The sequence below is a fragment of the Xenopus tropicalis genome, chromosome 5 (assembly GCF_000004195.4).
Source record: "Xenopus tropicalis strain Nigerian chromosome 5, UCB_Xtro_10.0, whole genome shotgun sequence".
Classification (NCBI taxonomy): domain Eukaryota; kingdom Metazoa; phylum Chordata; class Amphibia; order Anura; family Pipidae; genus Xenopus; species Xenopus tropicalis.
In genome coordinates, this window is record NC_030681.2 from 58,852,185 (window position 1) to 58,866,094 (window position 13,910).

At 42.2% G+C, this 13,910-nt stretch overlaps 1 protein-coding gene across 4 annotated transcripts in view; it reads right to left on the reverse strand.

The window, feature by feature from the left end:
• map7 (microtubule associated protein 7) overlaps positions 1–1,400 on the reverse strand; it is a 105,500-nt gene extending 104,100 nt beyond the window's left edge. Inside the window, exon 1 of one of the 4 annotated variants that reach the window (XM_012963763.3) lies at positions 1,089–1,394. In XM_012963763.3, the coding sequence (XP_012819217.1) occupies positions 1,089–1,269 (181 nt within the window). In that variant the 5' untranslated portion in view covers positions 1,270–1,394. Of the gene's footprint in view, positions 1–1,088 lie in introns of all 4 variants that reach the window. The other 3 variants (XM_004914651.4, XM_002936266.5, XM_012963766.3) reach the window with 3 other exon arrangements.
• Positions 1,401–13,910: the final 12,510 nt, after the last annotated feature.

Sequence of the window (13,910 nt, forward strand, 5' to 3'; positions counted from 1 at the left end):
TTTGTGTTACACAGAGTACTGTACCCGAAGGAGGCTTAAACCATGCTAAAGTGTGGGGGATGCTACACTTTATCTACTGTAAAAAGGAGCATTCTGTGGAACATGTAGGTGCAGAAAAGATACCTAGCAGGGGGCAGGTGAGGCTGGCTGAATCACAGACACAGGTAAATGCACACTCTCACTTAATCTCTGCTGCGATCCTTTGCATTCCAGCCTACCTCCCTGAACAGCACAATTTCCTCCCCCCCCCCCCCCCCCAGCACAATGTGTACAAATAATACAGAAGCAGTCCCCCAACTGATTTGACATCCACCTGGCATGCTGCACTGCCCCTCCTGCTTTCTGATTGATGCGGAGAAGAAAATTTGCACAATATTATAGTTCAGGGCAACCTGTCAGAAGTAAAGTTTATCTTTTCAGCTGTGATACTGTGCATAAAAAGCACACACCTTAGAGGGAACAATAGGTATTACTATTAATAATGAGCACAGAATATAACATTAAAATATTCTGCATCAATTTACAGATATGAACAGCAGGCCCTGACACATAAATACAGTATATACACAGGCTTAGTAACCAATAGGTAAACTGGCCTCATCTGAAGCAATATAACTACCAATATATTTTAGATAAATGATACCATTTGACTTGCATAATGTATTTTCTACCTGCCTGCAACCTCCATACCACCACTACCAGCCCCCCCCCCCCCCCCCGAAAAAAAGCACTCATCAAAAATGAAGTCCACGTTAATAGAGAAGAGCGATGAATAAAGATATGCAGCGGAGCAAGAAGGGAAAAAGGTTATTTATTTCCATAAATGATTCCTATTAAAAGTGAAGCATTACTACTCCAATATAACCAAATAAGTTTCTAGACAGACCCAGTCGGCAAGATTCATGTTTAAGTGAACGTGACACGTTTTTATAGGACTTTTCCTGATCTCTGTAGTCGTCAGCTAAACATGTAAATAAAGGAACCCTGCTGACAGGTGTCCATTTCCTATTAGCTCACAGCAATAAAGAAGTGCAGACAGCACCTGAACAGCTTTAGCACAACCCAGTTTGTATCTCTGTATTACTCACCTGAAGACACTGCGGGCCCCTCCAGGATTAATATCTTGTTCTCTCGTTGCTTATCCAACACTTCATTCTTTTCCGCCATAACTGAGCTGACGTCCTCTAATTGAAACAGCACCACCCCTTCCCGGGTCTCCCTGGTGCTGGCTGAGCTGGACAGGTAAGTTCCAGGAAAACCCAAGAACATCTTCTAAGCTGCCACCTACTGGCAGACAAAGAGTACTGCGTGCCAATGTTCCCTCTAAGGTTGTCCATATCTGTAAAACTACAGAATTTGGTTATATTCAGTGCTCAGTACCTATAGTATCACCCAATGATCCCTCTAAGTTGTGCACAAAACAATATGTGAGCGCACACCAGGTAAAGCAAAGGGCGCACACAGTGTAGAAAAAAATTGCACAGTGGGTGTCAAATCAGTAGGGGCGGGGAGGGAATTGTTCTGTTCTGAGAGGCAGCCAGGAATGCAGTATTGCAGCTGAGATTAACTGTTTTTTGCCCTTGCCTGTTATTCAGCCTCACCTGTCTACTGCTAGGTATATTTTCTGCACCTACATATCCCACATAATGCTCCTCTTGCCGTAAGATACTGTAAGTGTAGCATCACCCATATTTTAGCATGCAAAAACAAAACTCAGTTGTACTATAGTACAACTATTACTACAAAGTATTAAAAAAACTTAAGGGTGTAGAAGGAGAGTACAACAGAGTAAATGGAAAACTAAAGAAAAGAGTATAACTTAGGCCACTCTACCTATGTATGCTACATGCATCACCTATAATTGCAATACCCACCACATGCATGTATTTGGGGTATAAATGGAAAAAGTATTATTGAAAAGAAAAAGCAAAGGACCAAGGACTGACCCTTGCGGTACCCCAGTAACAACACTGGCCCAATTAGAAAATGTTCCGTTTACCACCACTCTTTGTAATCTATCCTTCAGTGACTTTTCTGTCTAATAACACATATTATGTTCTAGGCCAATATTCCTCAAATTTATCATTAACTTTCTGTGAGGTACTGTATCAACGCTTTAGCAAAATCTAAGTAGATGACATCCACTGCCATTCGAGCATAAAACTTCCTGCTCACCTCCTCATAAAAGGCAATTAAAGTAGTCTGGTGAGATCTCTTATGAATAAAACCATGCTGCCACAAACTTATAGTATTGTGATTTGCAATGTATTAAAGTACTGTATCCCATCTACTGTTGTCAGGCTAACAGGCCTATAGTTTTCAGGCTTAGAACGGGATCCCTTTTTAAATAACGGCACCACATTAGTGGGCCTGGAACTTTGTTTACCTTTACATTTTCAAGTCTCTTTTGAATATCTTCCTCAGTGACCTAAAATGGAGTCTATTAAAGGGGAAGCCTTCATTAGCTGGCTCATCAGTTGCATAGACAGATGAAAAATAAGAGTTCAAAATTTCTGCTTTTTCCCTGTTCGCATCAACCAACTGACCCCCCTGTGATAAAAACATTTTTGGATTCCTTTTACTCCTAGCTGCAATATCCCTTTCCATCTCTATTTTAGCTTGCCTGCTAGCTTTTTGCTTGCTTTATTTTCTTCCTTGTACCTGATGAAAGTTTCTTTTGTCCCAGCTAACTTAAATGCTTTAAAAGCATATTTTTTTCTTACCAACCTCAACGCTAACACTTTTATTCAGAAATTAAGGTTTTGCTTTTGCGATGCCTCTCCTTGCTTACAAAGGGAATGTACTGATCTGTGTACTTGCTAAGCAACATTTTAAAGATATTCAATTTTTCTTCTGTGTTTAACCCTGTGAAAAGCCTTTCCCAGTTGACACTATGTAGAGATGTCCTTTCTGTACCGCGTTTCCAGAAATAACCTTGGCTGTGAGTAGGATCCCCGTCAGTCCCACTGCAGAAAGTCTGGGGCCCCAAAAGGGCGCAGATGAACACCAGGGTTGGCAGGGCTCTCCTGTCTTACCAAAGAGGTTGTCCCTGGCAGTTACAGGCTCCTATAGTTTGCAGTCTGTAACAGTTAGCTTGGGCCTACGTGGAGCCCTCTCACACTGTCGCTGCTTGTTCCTTGTAGAATTTTCTAGAAGCACTCCTCAATCGTCTGGAGTTTCAGGAGGCTCAACAGGCTCATCTCTCCCAGTCCCCTTCAGCTGTTTGAAACCCGTCTGAATGCCCTCCAAGGTGCACAAGGTGCTTCTGCTCTGTCTTCTCAGATTCTTTCCGGTTGCCCCTCCTGCTGTGGAACACCATTCGGAGCCTAATATTCCTGCTTCTATGTGCTATGCGGGGGATCCTGAGGTTTGCCATGGATTTCTGAACCAGTGTATTATCCAATTTGAACTGTCTCCTCTCAAATTCCCCACAGAGAAGTCTAAGGTGGCATACATTATTGCATTGATCTATGGTAAAGTGCTGGCCTTAGTTCACAGCTCTTTGGCTTTTACTTCTACTACGACATTACATGAGATCTTCGATGCCTCCGCCCGCCTTTTGAAGATACCTCAGGGCACTATGTCTGCAGCGGAATACGCCATTGATTTCACAGAAATAACGATCCCATAGGACTCCTGCTCCCTCTGTGCTGCTTCCTGAATACCCTTCTGCCCTGAGTTCTGAAGTTGAGGAGCCCATGCAACTTAGGACCACTCGTCTGTCCCCAGAAGAGAGGACTCATAGAAGATCCGCAGGTCTTTGTTTTTATTGTGGACAGAGTGGTCATCTACTTAAGGTCTGCCCTGTCAAGTCTCAACATGGGGAGTCTCTCCTAGGCTGAACTGAGTCACTCACAGATACACAAGTGTCTAGAGTTTTTGTACTCGCTACCCTATCCTTTAGTTCTTCCCCTGTCAAGCATTCCTGGACTCTTGGGCAGCAAGAAACTTAATTGATATTTCTTTTGTCAGGAAGTGTGGCTTTCCCTCTACGTCTCTCAAAGTGCCACTTTCAGCTCAAGCAGTTGACAGCCGACTTGTATCTCCAGGGTTGTTAACATCCTCCACTGGGCTGCTGTAATTACAGGTGGGTGGTTACACTCTGAAGAGATTTCATTCCTAATCATTGAATGTCCCACTACTCGACCTATGCTTGGTCTCCCATTGCTTAGACAACACAATCCAACCATTGATTGGACCACTGGTAATCTCATTGCTTGGGCTCCCTTCTGCTGTTTTAAGTGTATGCCTGCCACTTCATGTCTCATCAATTGTACAAGATTTGCCTCCTTCTGAATACGTGATAATCCTATGGCAAAAAGGCCATTAGGATCTCCTTTGTGTGATTCCAAAAAATGTCACGCGACAAAGGTCATCTTCTTATTATGTTGCATTGTATATGCTGCAACATGCTTTAAATTTACTTTTAGTTTTACCCACATATAGCTTGTTGCATGGTCACTTGATGACATAGATCGCCAAAAAATTGTTTAATAACTTGCCTTCTCCAAAATCAGTCATTAATAGTGTGTTTGCCACAAACAAATGGGCAAAATATTCATTTCCCACATGCTATTATACCTGACTAACCTATGTGTGTGGTGACAAATCTCTTATATTAGGTGCTCTGCGAAAAGTGACCTGTGGATGGGCACTCAAATGTTGGATCTGTGGTAAGCACTGACAAATATTTGTCCAAAATGTCTCTTATGTCCTATGCTTGATTTGAATAAGTACCGACAAATCTGACCGTATCAGGTTTCTTATCACATTCAGAATAAATATTGCTATTATCAAGTAGGGAGAGTCTATCTGTATGCAGGGCCCTCCGATACGGCCTTTTAAGGATCGAGTCACTGTAACCTCTTTTTTTTCAATCTGTTACACAATTCATTTGCCTTATCTGAACAGTTACACTTCAAACTCAAAAATTCCCCAATTGGAATACCCCGCTTCACAGCTTCATGATGATGACTACTATAATGAAATATAGAGTTAGTAGCTGTGGCTTTTCAGTAGAGATCACTACGAGTAGAACCATTCTGCTAAAAATAAGTGTTTCATTAAGGAAGTCTATAAACTCAGTGTTCAAAAATATGGGTTAGTTTGATGTTAAATCTGTTCATACTGAGTTCCTTGATAAAAGAGAGGAGGGATGCATATGTATCAGTCCATAGGAAGAATAGGTCATCAATATACCTGTACCACATAAGTACATGTTGTGTATATGTGGTCATGTCATCTGTGAAAACTCCATTATAGACCCCACCAGCCCATAAAATGATTGACATAGGTGGGAGCAAAGGCAGCACCCATGGCCAGGCGTGGCAGGGTGTGTGTAAGCCTTGTGTTATGTGTGAGAGAAAAATCAAGCAAATGCATAATGAAGTCCTTAAATTCTTCATTCCAGTCATTTTCAGTGTCCATGAAAAAACGTGTGGCAAGATAGAGGTATATGGGGCCTCCACGTCATACATTACCAATATAGTGCCCTTAGGTACAATTACAGTATATCATGTAATTTGTGGCAATGATCTTGCTCCTTGTTGATTGCATTTAGATTTAACTCAGGTGCACATTTCTCCCTTTGCTGTAGTTCTAGAGTATGGTGCAAGATTTTCTCTTTTATTTTTCCATATTTTAGAATAGTTTAAGCCTTCTGGGGAACAGAGCTCTGCAAACACAGAGTGTTTCCCTTACTAGCTTTGGATTTACTACATATTGTAAACTTTATTATTGCCAATCATTAGTCTTGCCATAGTTGATTAATCAAAGTAACTTGTAAAATTGCTTACTAGGGATAATAATCCAGAGCAAAATTATGCCAGGTTTGTGAAGTACAATTCATCAGGAACTGCCTCTCTTCTCTATTTCTTTTTTAGTGAAAAATCTAAAAATCCTTTTGTTAGATTTTGCCTTTAGAACCCCTTAAAAAGAAAACTGTAATCACAATTAAATCACAGTAGGGATAATTGACAACCCCAGGTGGAGCAAGTGAAAGAATGCTAAAGTATACAAAAGTGCTCCTTGGAGTTGTAGGTATCAAAAATCCGGTGTGCAGAGCAGAACCAGGGTGGTAAGGACAGAGCTCAGCAGAGTGCTTCACCCAGGGTCAGACTGGCCTTTGCAGGGCCCACCAGGGCTACAACCTCAGGAGCCCCCACCCCCTCCTCCGTGCTCACCTACCTTTTAACTTATCTTCAGCTTGTTTGGGGAGAGAGATCAGACAGCAGAGGAGTGCCATGGGGTTTGGGTCCTTGACTCCTACCTTTCCTATCTTGCATCCCCTTCCCCTCTGCCCCTTTGAATCTAGTGGGGCCTAACGCAGCACACATTAGATTCAAAGAGCAGTCCCCAGGTCCCTTTGCTTGAAAATGGAGTGTAGAAGCTGTTTGCCCTACGCAGTGGGCAAATTGGAATAAAATGAATAATTGCTGCTTTTTATGCACTTTGCACACTGCATGGAGCACTGTAAATGAGCCCTAGTGAGTTTACTTCTTTAAATTAAGATCACTCATACACATGGCAACTTATCCTTTTGTCAAGAGGTAAAAATGCTACTTACAAGCCTCTGTATAAACAAAAGGTTGATGGCCAATGAGATACAAAGTAAATCCAGTGGTCCCAGGCTGTGTCCTGCCCTGTAACACATACCAAACTTGCCCTAGCCATGTTCTACACTTGCTTTGCCCATTGCCTGCCCCAATGTCACTGGGTCCATGGGGGATTACAAGACCCAGACGTATGCAAATAAGTTAAAGGGATTCTGGGAACAAATTCCTTAAGGCTATTACACAGCATATAGGCAGGTGCCCGCCACCCACCTGTGGCTGCACCTGACAACAGTGGAGATTAACACCTCAGTTGCCTTACACACACACAATTACTGACTAGCTTCAGGTAAATGCCCACAGGCCATGTACCATCCCTATCCACAGGCGGTTGTGAAAGATGAACAGATTAAGGATTTGTACATTTACATTGGATGCTCATTAGACTACATTAAAAAAATCAGGACATGAAGTGATGTTGTCAATGTCATTACACAGAATAATAAACCCTTTTCTGATCCGAAGTTTTAAACTCTGATTCTAAGACTTTTGCATTTATTAAGGTAATCATAGGCTCCATTTCATTTATCATAAACATTGTTGAGAATCACTTGGACACACAATATACAATATCTATGCAGTGGTGGGTCTGTATAAATACTGGGTCTTCACGAACAAGTCAGAACGGTTGAGGAGACCACCTCATACGTATGCAAAAAAGTCAAAGGGATTCTGGGAACAAATTCCTTAAGGCTCCTAGGGGATTCACGAACAAATCCCCACTCCTGGCTCTACCTAAGCTGATCAGAAAACCCTGCACTACACTTATGAGCCCTAAGAAGGGCGAAACTGGTCTGTAGTTGGGAATCTGATTAGCTATTATCCTGGCTTTTGCTTTAAAAACCCAGTGGGTAAGCATTAGCCTATAGGATAAACCCATGTAAATGGGATTTTTCTAGGAGCCTTAAGGAATTTGGTCCCAGAATCCCTTTGACTTATTTGCATATGAGGCGGTGGATAGGGATGGTACATGGCCTATGGGCATTTACCTGAAGCTAGTCAGTAATTGTGAGGTGTTAATCTCCACTGTTGTCAGGTGCAGCCACAGGTGGGTGGCTGGCAGGTAGGAGCCTATATGCTGTGTAATATAGATACAGAGGGTACTTCGCTTGTTGATAAGCTGAAAACATGTGGTATGTTGAAAAATGGTTTATTATAAGGAATGATAATGGAATTAGCAATAACACATACGAAAGTCCTTACAACGGGCCAGTGCTCAGAGGCAGGCAGCAATCAATAAAAAGTCCGTATAGCAGGCTGAGGGTCTGGACTGGCAGTAAGCAAGGAGGGTCCGAAATAACAGGCAGTGGTCAGAGGCAGGCTGAAGACAGGGAGAAGTCAAATAAACAGGCCGAGGTCGATACCAGGAGATCCAACAGAGGTCAGGAACAGGAGCAGAGGAACAGGGTATAGCGCACGGAACCAGGCAGGAACAGGGGCACGAACCAGGCAGGTACGGGCACAGGATCACGGAAAAAGGTGTAATGATCAAGCAACCAGGGGTTGCTTATAAAGCCCGTTAATTGTCAGATTGCAACCATCTGGGGTTACTAAGGGAGGAGGAGGTGAGCATGAACAAAGAAGTGAAGAGGGGTTAACAATATGTTTAGGGCTGGATGCCTAAGGTCTCCAGTGGCTCAGCTAAGTAATGCAGAACCTGCCCAACATACAGTCCAACAGCTCGAACACAGGCAGGTCCTGACAACTGTGGTCAGGACAGTCCTGTAGTTAATGTACATAAGTTTACCAATGAGTGTGATTAATGCTTTACCTGCCATGTGTTGGCAGGCAAAGGCTCTAATTAGCAAGAATGCATGAGATACATGTATAAAACTGCCTGTGTGGAGAGTCAGAGGTGTCAACATCCCCCTTGACAATGAGCAAAGGGGTCTGTCACGTCAGTCCTAAAATTATTCCCGCAAATAGTAGACACAACTAGGGTTGCCACCTCACCCCTTTAACACTGGCCATATATTGAGTCTACATCACCCATTGCTTATTAGAACTATATTTAAATGCCTTCTGCAGATTGAACTGATTTATGCATAGCCATGCAGCATGCATCTAAATTAATTGGTAATTCGCATTGCAGGATGTATATTCACTATATGGCCGGTATTAAAGGGGTGAAGTGGCAACCCTAGACACGACACAACCACGTCTGTTGGGATAAGTCTTACAGTCCCCTGCACACACCCAATCACTCCTGCTGTTAGTACTCTGCAGAAGAAGCACCCTCTCACATTTAGGGTGATGGCCAATACCTGGGCTTAAATTTGGGTCACTGCAGACAATGGAGCATATGTTTTGCCACTGGAAATTCACTGTATCACTAGTGGGAAAGAATTCAGGGGAGATTTGTCTCCCACAGTAGCTCAGATTTAACCATGGGTGACAAATCTCCTCATGTGCCTTCACCCTTACACACAAATACATGCATCTTCACAATACACATTTTACTAAGTATTTTTTTTTTGCAAATATTTACACATATATACACTCATTCATACACAAATACATATACTTCTTTTTTTCCCTTATTTTATTATTTTTCCTTTTGTTATATATATATATATATTTCACAGAATGATTATTGGATCGGGTTTTCTGACTACTAACTACACTATGAGATCAATTATTGTGTTATTTTTTTGATTTGTCTAATTGTATTTGTTTTTTGTAATATTATTGCAGTTTTATCCTTGCAGTGTTGTTTCTTACTTTTTTGTTTTAAGCATGGCTTTGCAGTTTGGTAGATTGGAGTAGAAAGATGTTTTTACACATTTGGGATTCATCTGAATGTGTACTTTACAAAAAATGTTTTTTGGAGGTCTTTGTACTATAAGGTGTCCTATGACACATAATACACAGGCAGTGTACTTTGCCCCCAAAAGGTGAATTGGCAGCTGAGTGTTGAGTTTCTACCAGCACTGGTAGGGGTTTCATACCTCCCAACTGTCCCAATCTTCACAAGACAGTCCCTATTTTAACAGCTCAACCCCCAGTCCTGGATTCTTGCTGAAACATCCTTAATTTCTCTTTGATCCCCTGCACTGAATGCTAAAAAAGATATGTTTCTCAAACTTAATTAAAAAGTAGTTTTTGGCCCAAAAATCTATATCTAAGCTATACCTTACTTAGATACATTGTTTCCCAGAAAGTTAACAAGCCACACCTGCACTTAGATACAATTGTAACTAATAAGCTAAACAGGTCTCTTGGGGGAACTGAGACTTGCAGCCTAAAGGGCAATTTCAGCTTTTTTTTTTTTTAGCAAAACTGTAATAACACATAAAACAACCCCAAAACCCCCAGAAATGTGTTCAAACTTTAAATAACCTGCCAAATGTAGTAAAATGTGAGTGGTATTTAGGGGTGGGGTCAAAAAAGTTGCAATACACACAGAATTTCTTATTCTCCCTCTTTCCATTTTTCAAATGTTGGGAGGTGTGGTTAATCCTTGCTTTCTAGCATGCAATTGCAGGAAGGGAAAGTCTTTTTTTTGGACCCTGCCCTCCACAATCTGGTTACCTGAGCATACAGGCTTTGTGTAATTCTAGTGAGTAATACTGTAGTTAGATTTATAAATCTAATGGGCATATTTGCACCTGGTCAGTAATTACTGATGGTGTAATTTTTCGACAGGTATGGATTTGCATCGATTTCCGCATTTTGCCATTGGTAGATTTTTTTTTCAAAACTGATGTAAAAACTCTGCATATGACAAAAAAATTTGGGGATCAAACTCTTCAGTAGACCCTTTGAGTTTTGCATAGGAAAACATCTATACCTACATTCTGATAACCTTCAGTCACTCATTACCACTGAGCTGCAAGTTGGAGCAATATCACCCCTCCTCCCAGTAGCCGATCAGCAGAACAATGGGAAGGTAGCAAGATAGCAGCTACAGTACCCAAGTCTAATGCCATATGGAGTGTATGTAGCATATTTTCGGCAAGCAGAAAACCGCTTTCTGAGAATATGCTCCATATGCTCAGAAATGCCCCTACCTGTGCCTGCGCCCAAATGAACTGAATATGCTTGGATATCCACCGAAAATGTGAAGTCTTGTGTTTTTTGGCGGATATCAGCTATGTGTGCCTGCACCCGAGCGTATTATATTCATTCGGGTGCAGGCACATGGTAGACTGAATTTACAGTTGCAGGGAGTATTGCAGGGCCCTGTGGCATTAGCTATAGACTTGTATTTCTAAAAATTCTCCCATGCCCCACCTAATAGTAGATATTATGTCAGCACTCAATGTTCAACACCCCTTCTCAACAGCAAAAATCTGATAAACCAATCTTCTTTAAAGGAGAACTAAACCTTAAAGAGGAATACGGCTAGAAATGTCATATTTTATATACTAAACCGACTGCACCAGGCTAAAGTTTCAGCATCTCTATAGAAGTAATGCTATAGGTCTTTACAGTTGCCACAATAGCTTCCTATCTTGGATTCTGATAGAAATGTCCCGGACACTGCACATGCTCAGTGGGCTCTGGGCAGCTGTTAAGAAACTGAGCTTAGAGATCATCGCTAATTATCATGCAGAAAATTAGTCGGGCCTGTCATATGTTATAGGGCCAATTACTACATTATTATGCTAATTAAACTGATTTTCGAACTGCCATGTAATGGGAATCTGAAAAAAAAATGAATCCGCCTCATATTGTGACATATTGTGAGTGGGTCCCTAAGCTCAGGTAAGTGACAGTAGCACAGAGCATGTGAATCAGCAGAAAAGAAGATGTGGAGCTACTGGGGCATTTTTGGAGGCACAGATCTGCACTGCTAAAAGTCTGTGGTTGCCTTGGGGTGGTATAGAAGCCCAAAACATAATGTACAACATTTCTAGCCTATTTCCTTAGTTATGTTTTAGTTCTTCTTTAACAGTTCCAAGTCTCTTTTTGCAGGTATAGGCTTTGTAAGGATATCTGCATTTATGTTCTCAGTTGAACAACACTGCAAGTTAAGCTGTCTTTGTTCTTGAAAGTCTCTCAGAAAATTATGCCTCACACATCAATAGTAACATAGTAAGTTGAGTTGAAAAAAGACATACGTCCATCACGTTCAACCATAATGCCTATAAAAAACCCCATCTGAAGCCTCTCTAATTTGCCGCAGAGGGGAAAAAATTCCTTCCTGACTCCAAGATTGCAATCGGACCAGTCCCTGGATCAACTTGTACTAAGAGCTATCCCCCATACCCCTGTATTCCCTCACTTGTACTGAGAGCTATCTCCCATAACCCTGTATTCCCTCACTTGTACTAAGAGCTATCTCCCATAACCGTGTATTCCCTCACTTGCTACGAATCCATCCAGCCCCTTCTTAAAGTTATATAATATATATGCTTCAGTTAAAGAAAGTGACCACTAGTGGACTTTCTGGCCCTGGAGTCACCAGGCCAGTCTGTGTTACATTTGCCAGTTGTTGGTAGTTTTAACTTGATATGTATTGTTCCCTTTAAACATTGCATTCCTATCCATCGGACTTTGCTTAGACACTTTCTACATAAAAATTCACTGCTGTAGCATTGTCTTGCAACTTTAGCACTGTAAAGCAGTTTTCCTGTGGTTTTTCTGTATTGACAATTGTTTGGTAGTAAATGATCTTGATTTTGCATCATTCATCCAAAAAGTTTCAAATATTTCTTGTATTTTGGTAAGAAGCAAACTGCAGTTTCTTCTCTCTTAATTTTTATTCCAAGGTAATGTTTTATGTTATCAAAATATTTCATTTCATTAAGGCTAATGCCAGACACGGTGTATTCTCGGCAAGCTGAAAAACACTTGCCGAGAATCCCCCACTACTGTAAAAAATTTCCTACTTGAGCCTGCACCTGGCAGCATTGAATACTCAGGTGCAAGCACACATAGCGTATTTCTGCATGGAAATGCTTGCTTATGCAGTTTCAGGCAGATATATGCAACGTGTCTGCACCTGAGTATATAGAATGCTTCCCTGGGCAGGCACAAATAGAAGTTTTTTCAAGCGTAGGGGCATATTCTCAAGTGTTTTTTGCTTACTGAGAATATGCCACACCTGCTATTAGCCTTAGAGCGTGTAGTAGGTTGGCGTGATCCCCTTCTTGCTCAAAGGAAATTAGATCACCCAAATTTATGAGCACAAAGATCCACCAGTTTCTTAGCATACAAGCAAATTTCACCTTTGTGAGCACATCACTGATTTTTATCTTCCATGTTCTAGCTGCTTGTAGATTCCTTTCTGGAGTTTGCACTCTAAGGGGCTGATTTACTAAGACACGATTTCGAATCCGAATTGGAAAAATCCGATTGGAAAAACGAACATTTTGCGACTTTTTCGTAATGATCGGTAAATTTGCGACTTTTTCGTAATGATCGGTAATTTTGCGACTTTTTCGGAGCATTCGTATTGGTCACGAATATATCGTATAGACGATCCGAAAGTCACGAAATTTTCGTATCGGATGATCGTACACGGCGGAAACAGCCTTCCGAAAGTCACGATAAATTCGTATTGACGTTCCGAAAATCACGAAATTTTCGTATCGGATGATCGTACACGGCGGAAACAGCCTTCCGAAAGTCACGATAAATTCGTATTGACGTTCCGAAAGTCACGAAATATTCGTATCGGACGATCGTACACGGCGGAAACAGCCTTCTGAAAGTCACGATAAATTCGTATTGACGTTCCGAAAGTCACGAAATATTCGTACAGGAAGTTCTCCAGCGACCATTTTACAAGCATTTGGCGCCAATTTCTCTTGTGAGTTAACAGGAAGTGCTCCAGTGGCCATTTTCTTTCTTCACTGCGTTGTTGGAAAGCAAAGGGAGAGGAGGCATACTTCAGAGCTGCTGAACAAAAAAAAAAAAAAAATCCTTTTTTGGCTGCCATGGCCCACAGCAGGGGTAGGGAGGAGGAGGAGGAGTGGGAGGGAGTGCTTGGGCTGAGTGAGGAGATAGTTGGGGAGGAGGAGGGTTTGGGTGGGGGGGCCCAGGACTTGCCTGAGTTAGGCCAAGAGGAGGTGGAGGAGGTGGCTGAAACTCAGGCAAGTCCTGAGCCCCATGGGGAGGGAAGTAGATGGGGGGTAAGGGTAAGGGCACAAGACCCTTGGGTGGGGGAGGGAGAGGAGGCCCAAGAGGCCTGGGCTAGTGCAGGGGGGGGGCAGTCAGAGGAAGGGGGGGTGCAGGGGGGGACAGGTAGAGGGAGAGGGGGGGCAGTTAGTGTGGGGGGGGCAGGGAGAGGGGGGGCAGGTAGAGGGAGGGGGGAGGTAGGTAGGGAGGGGGGGGCAGGTAGAGGGAGAGGGG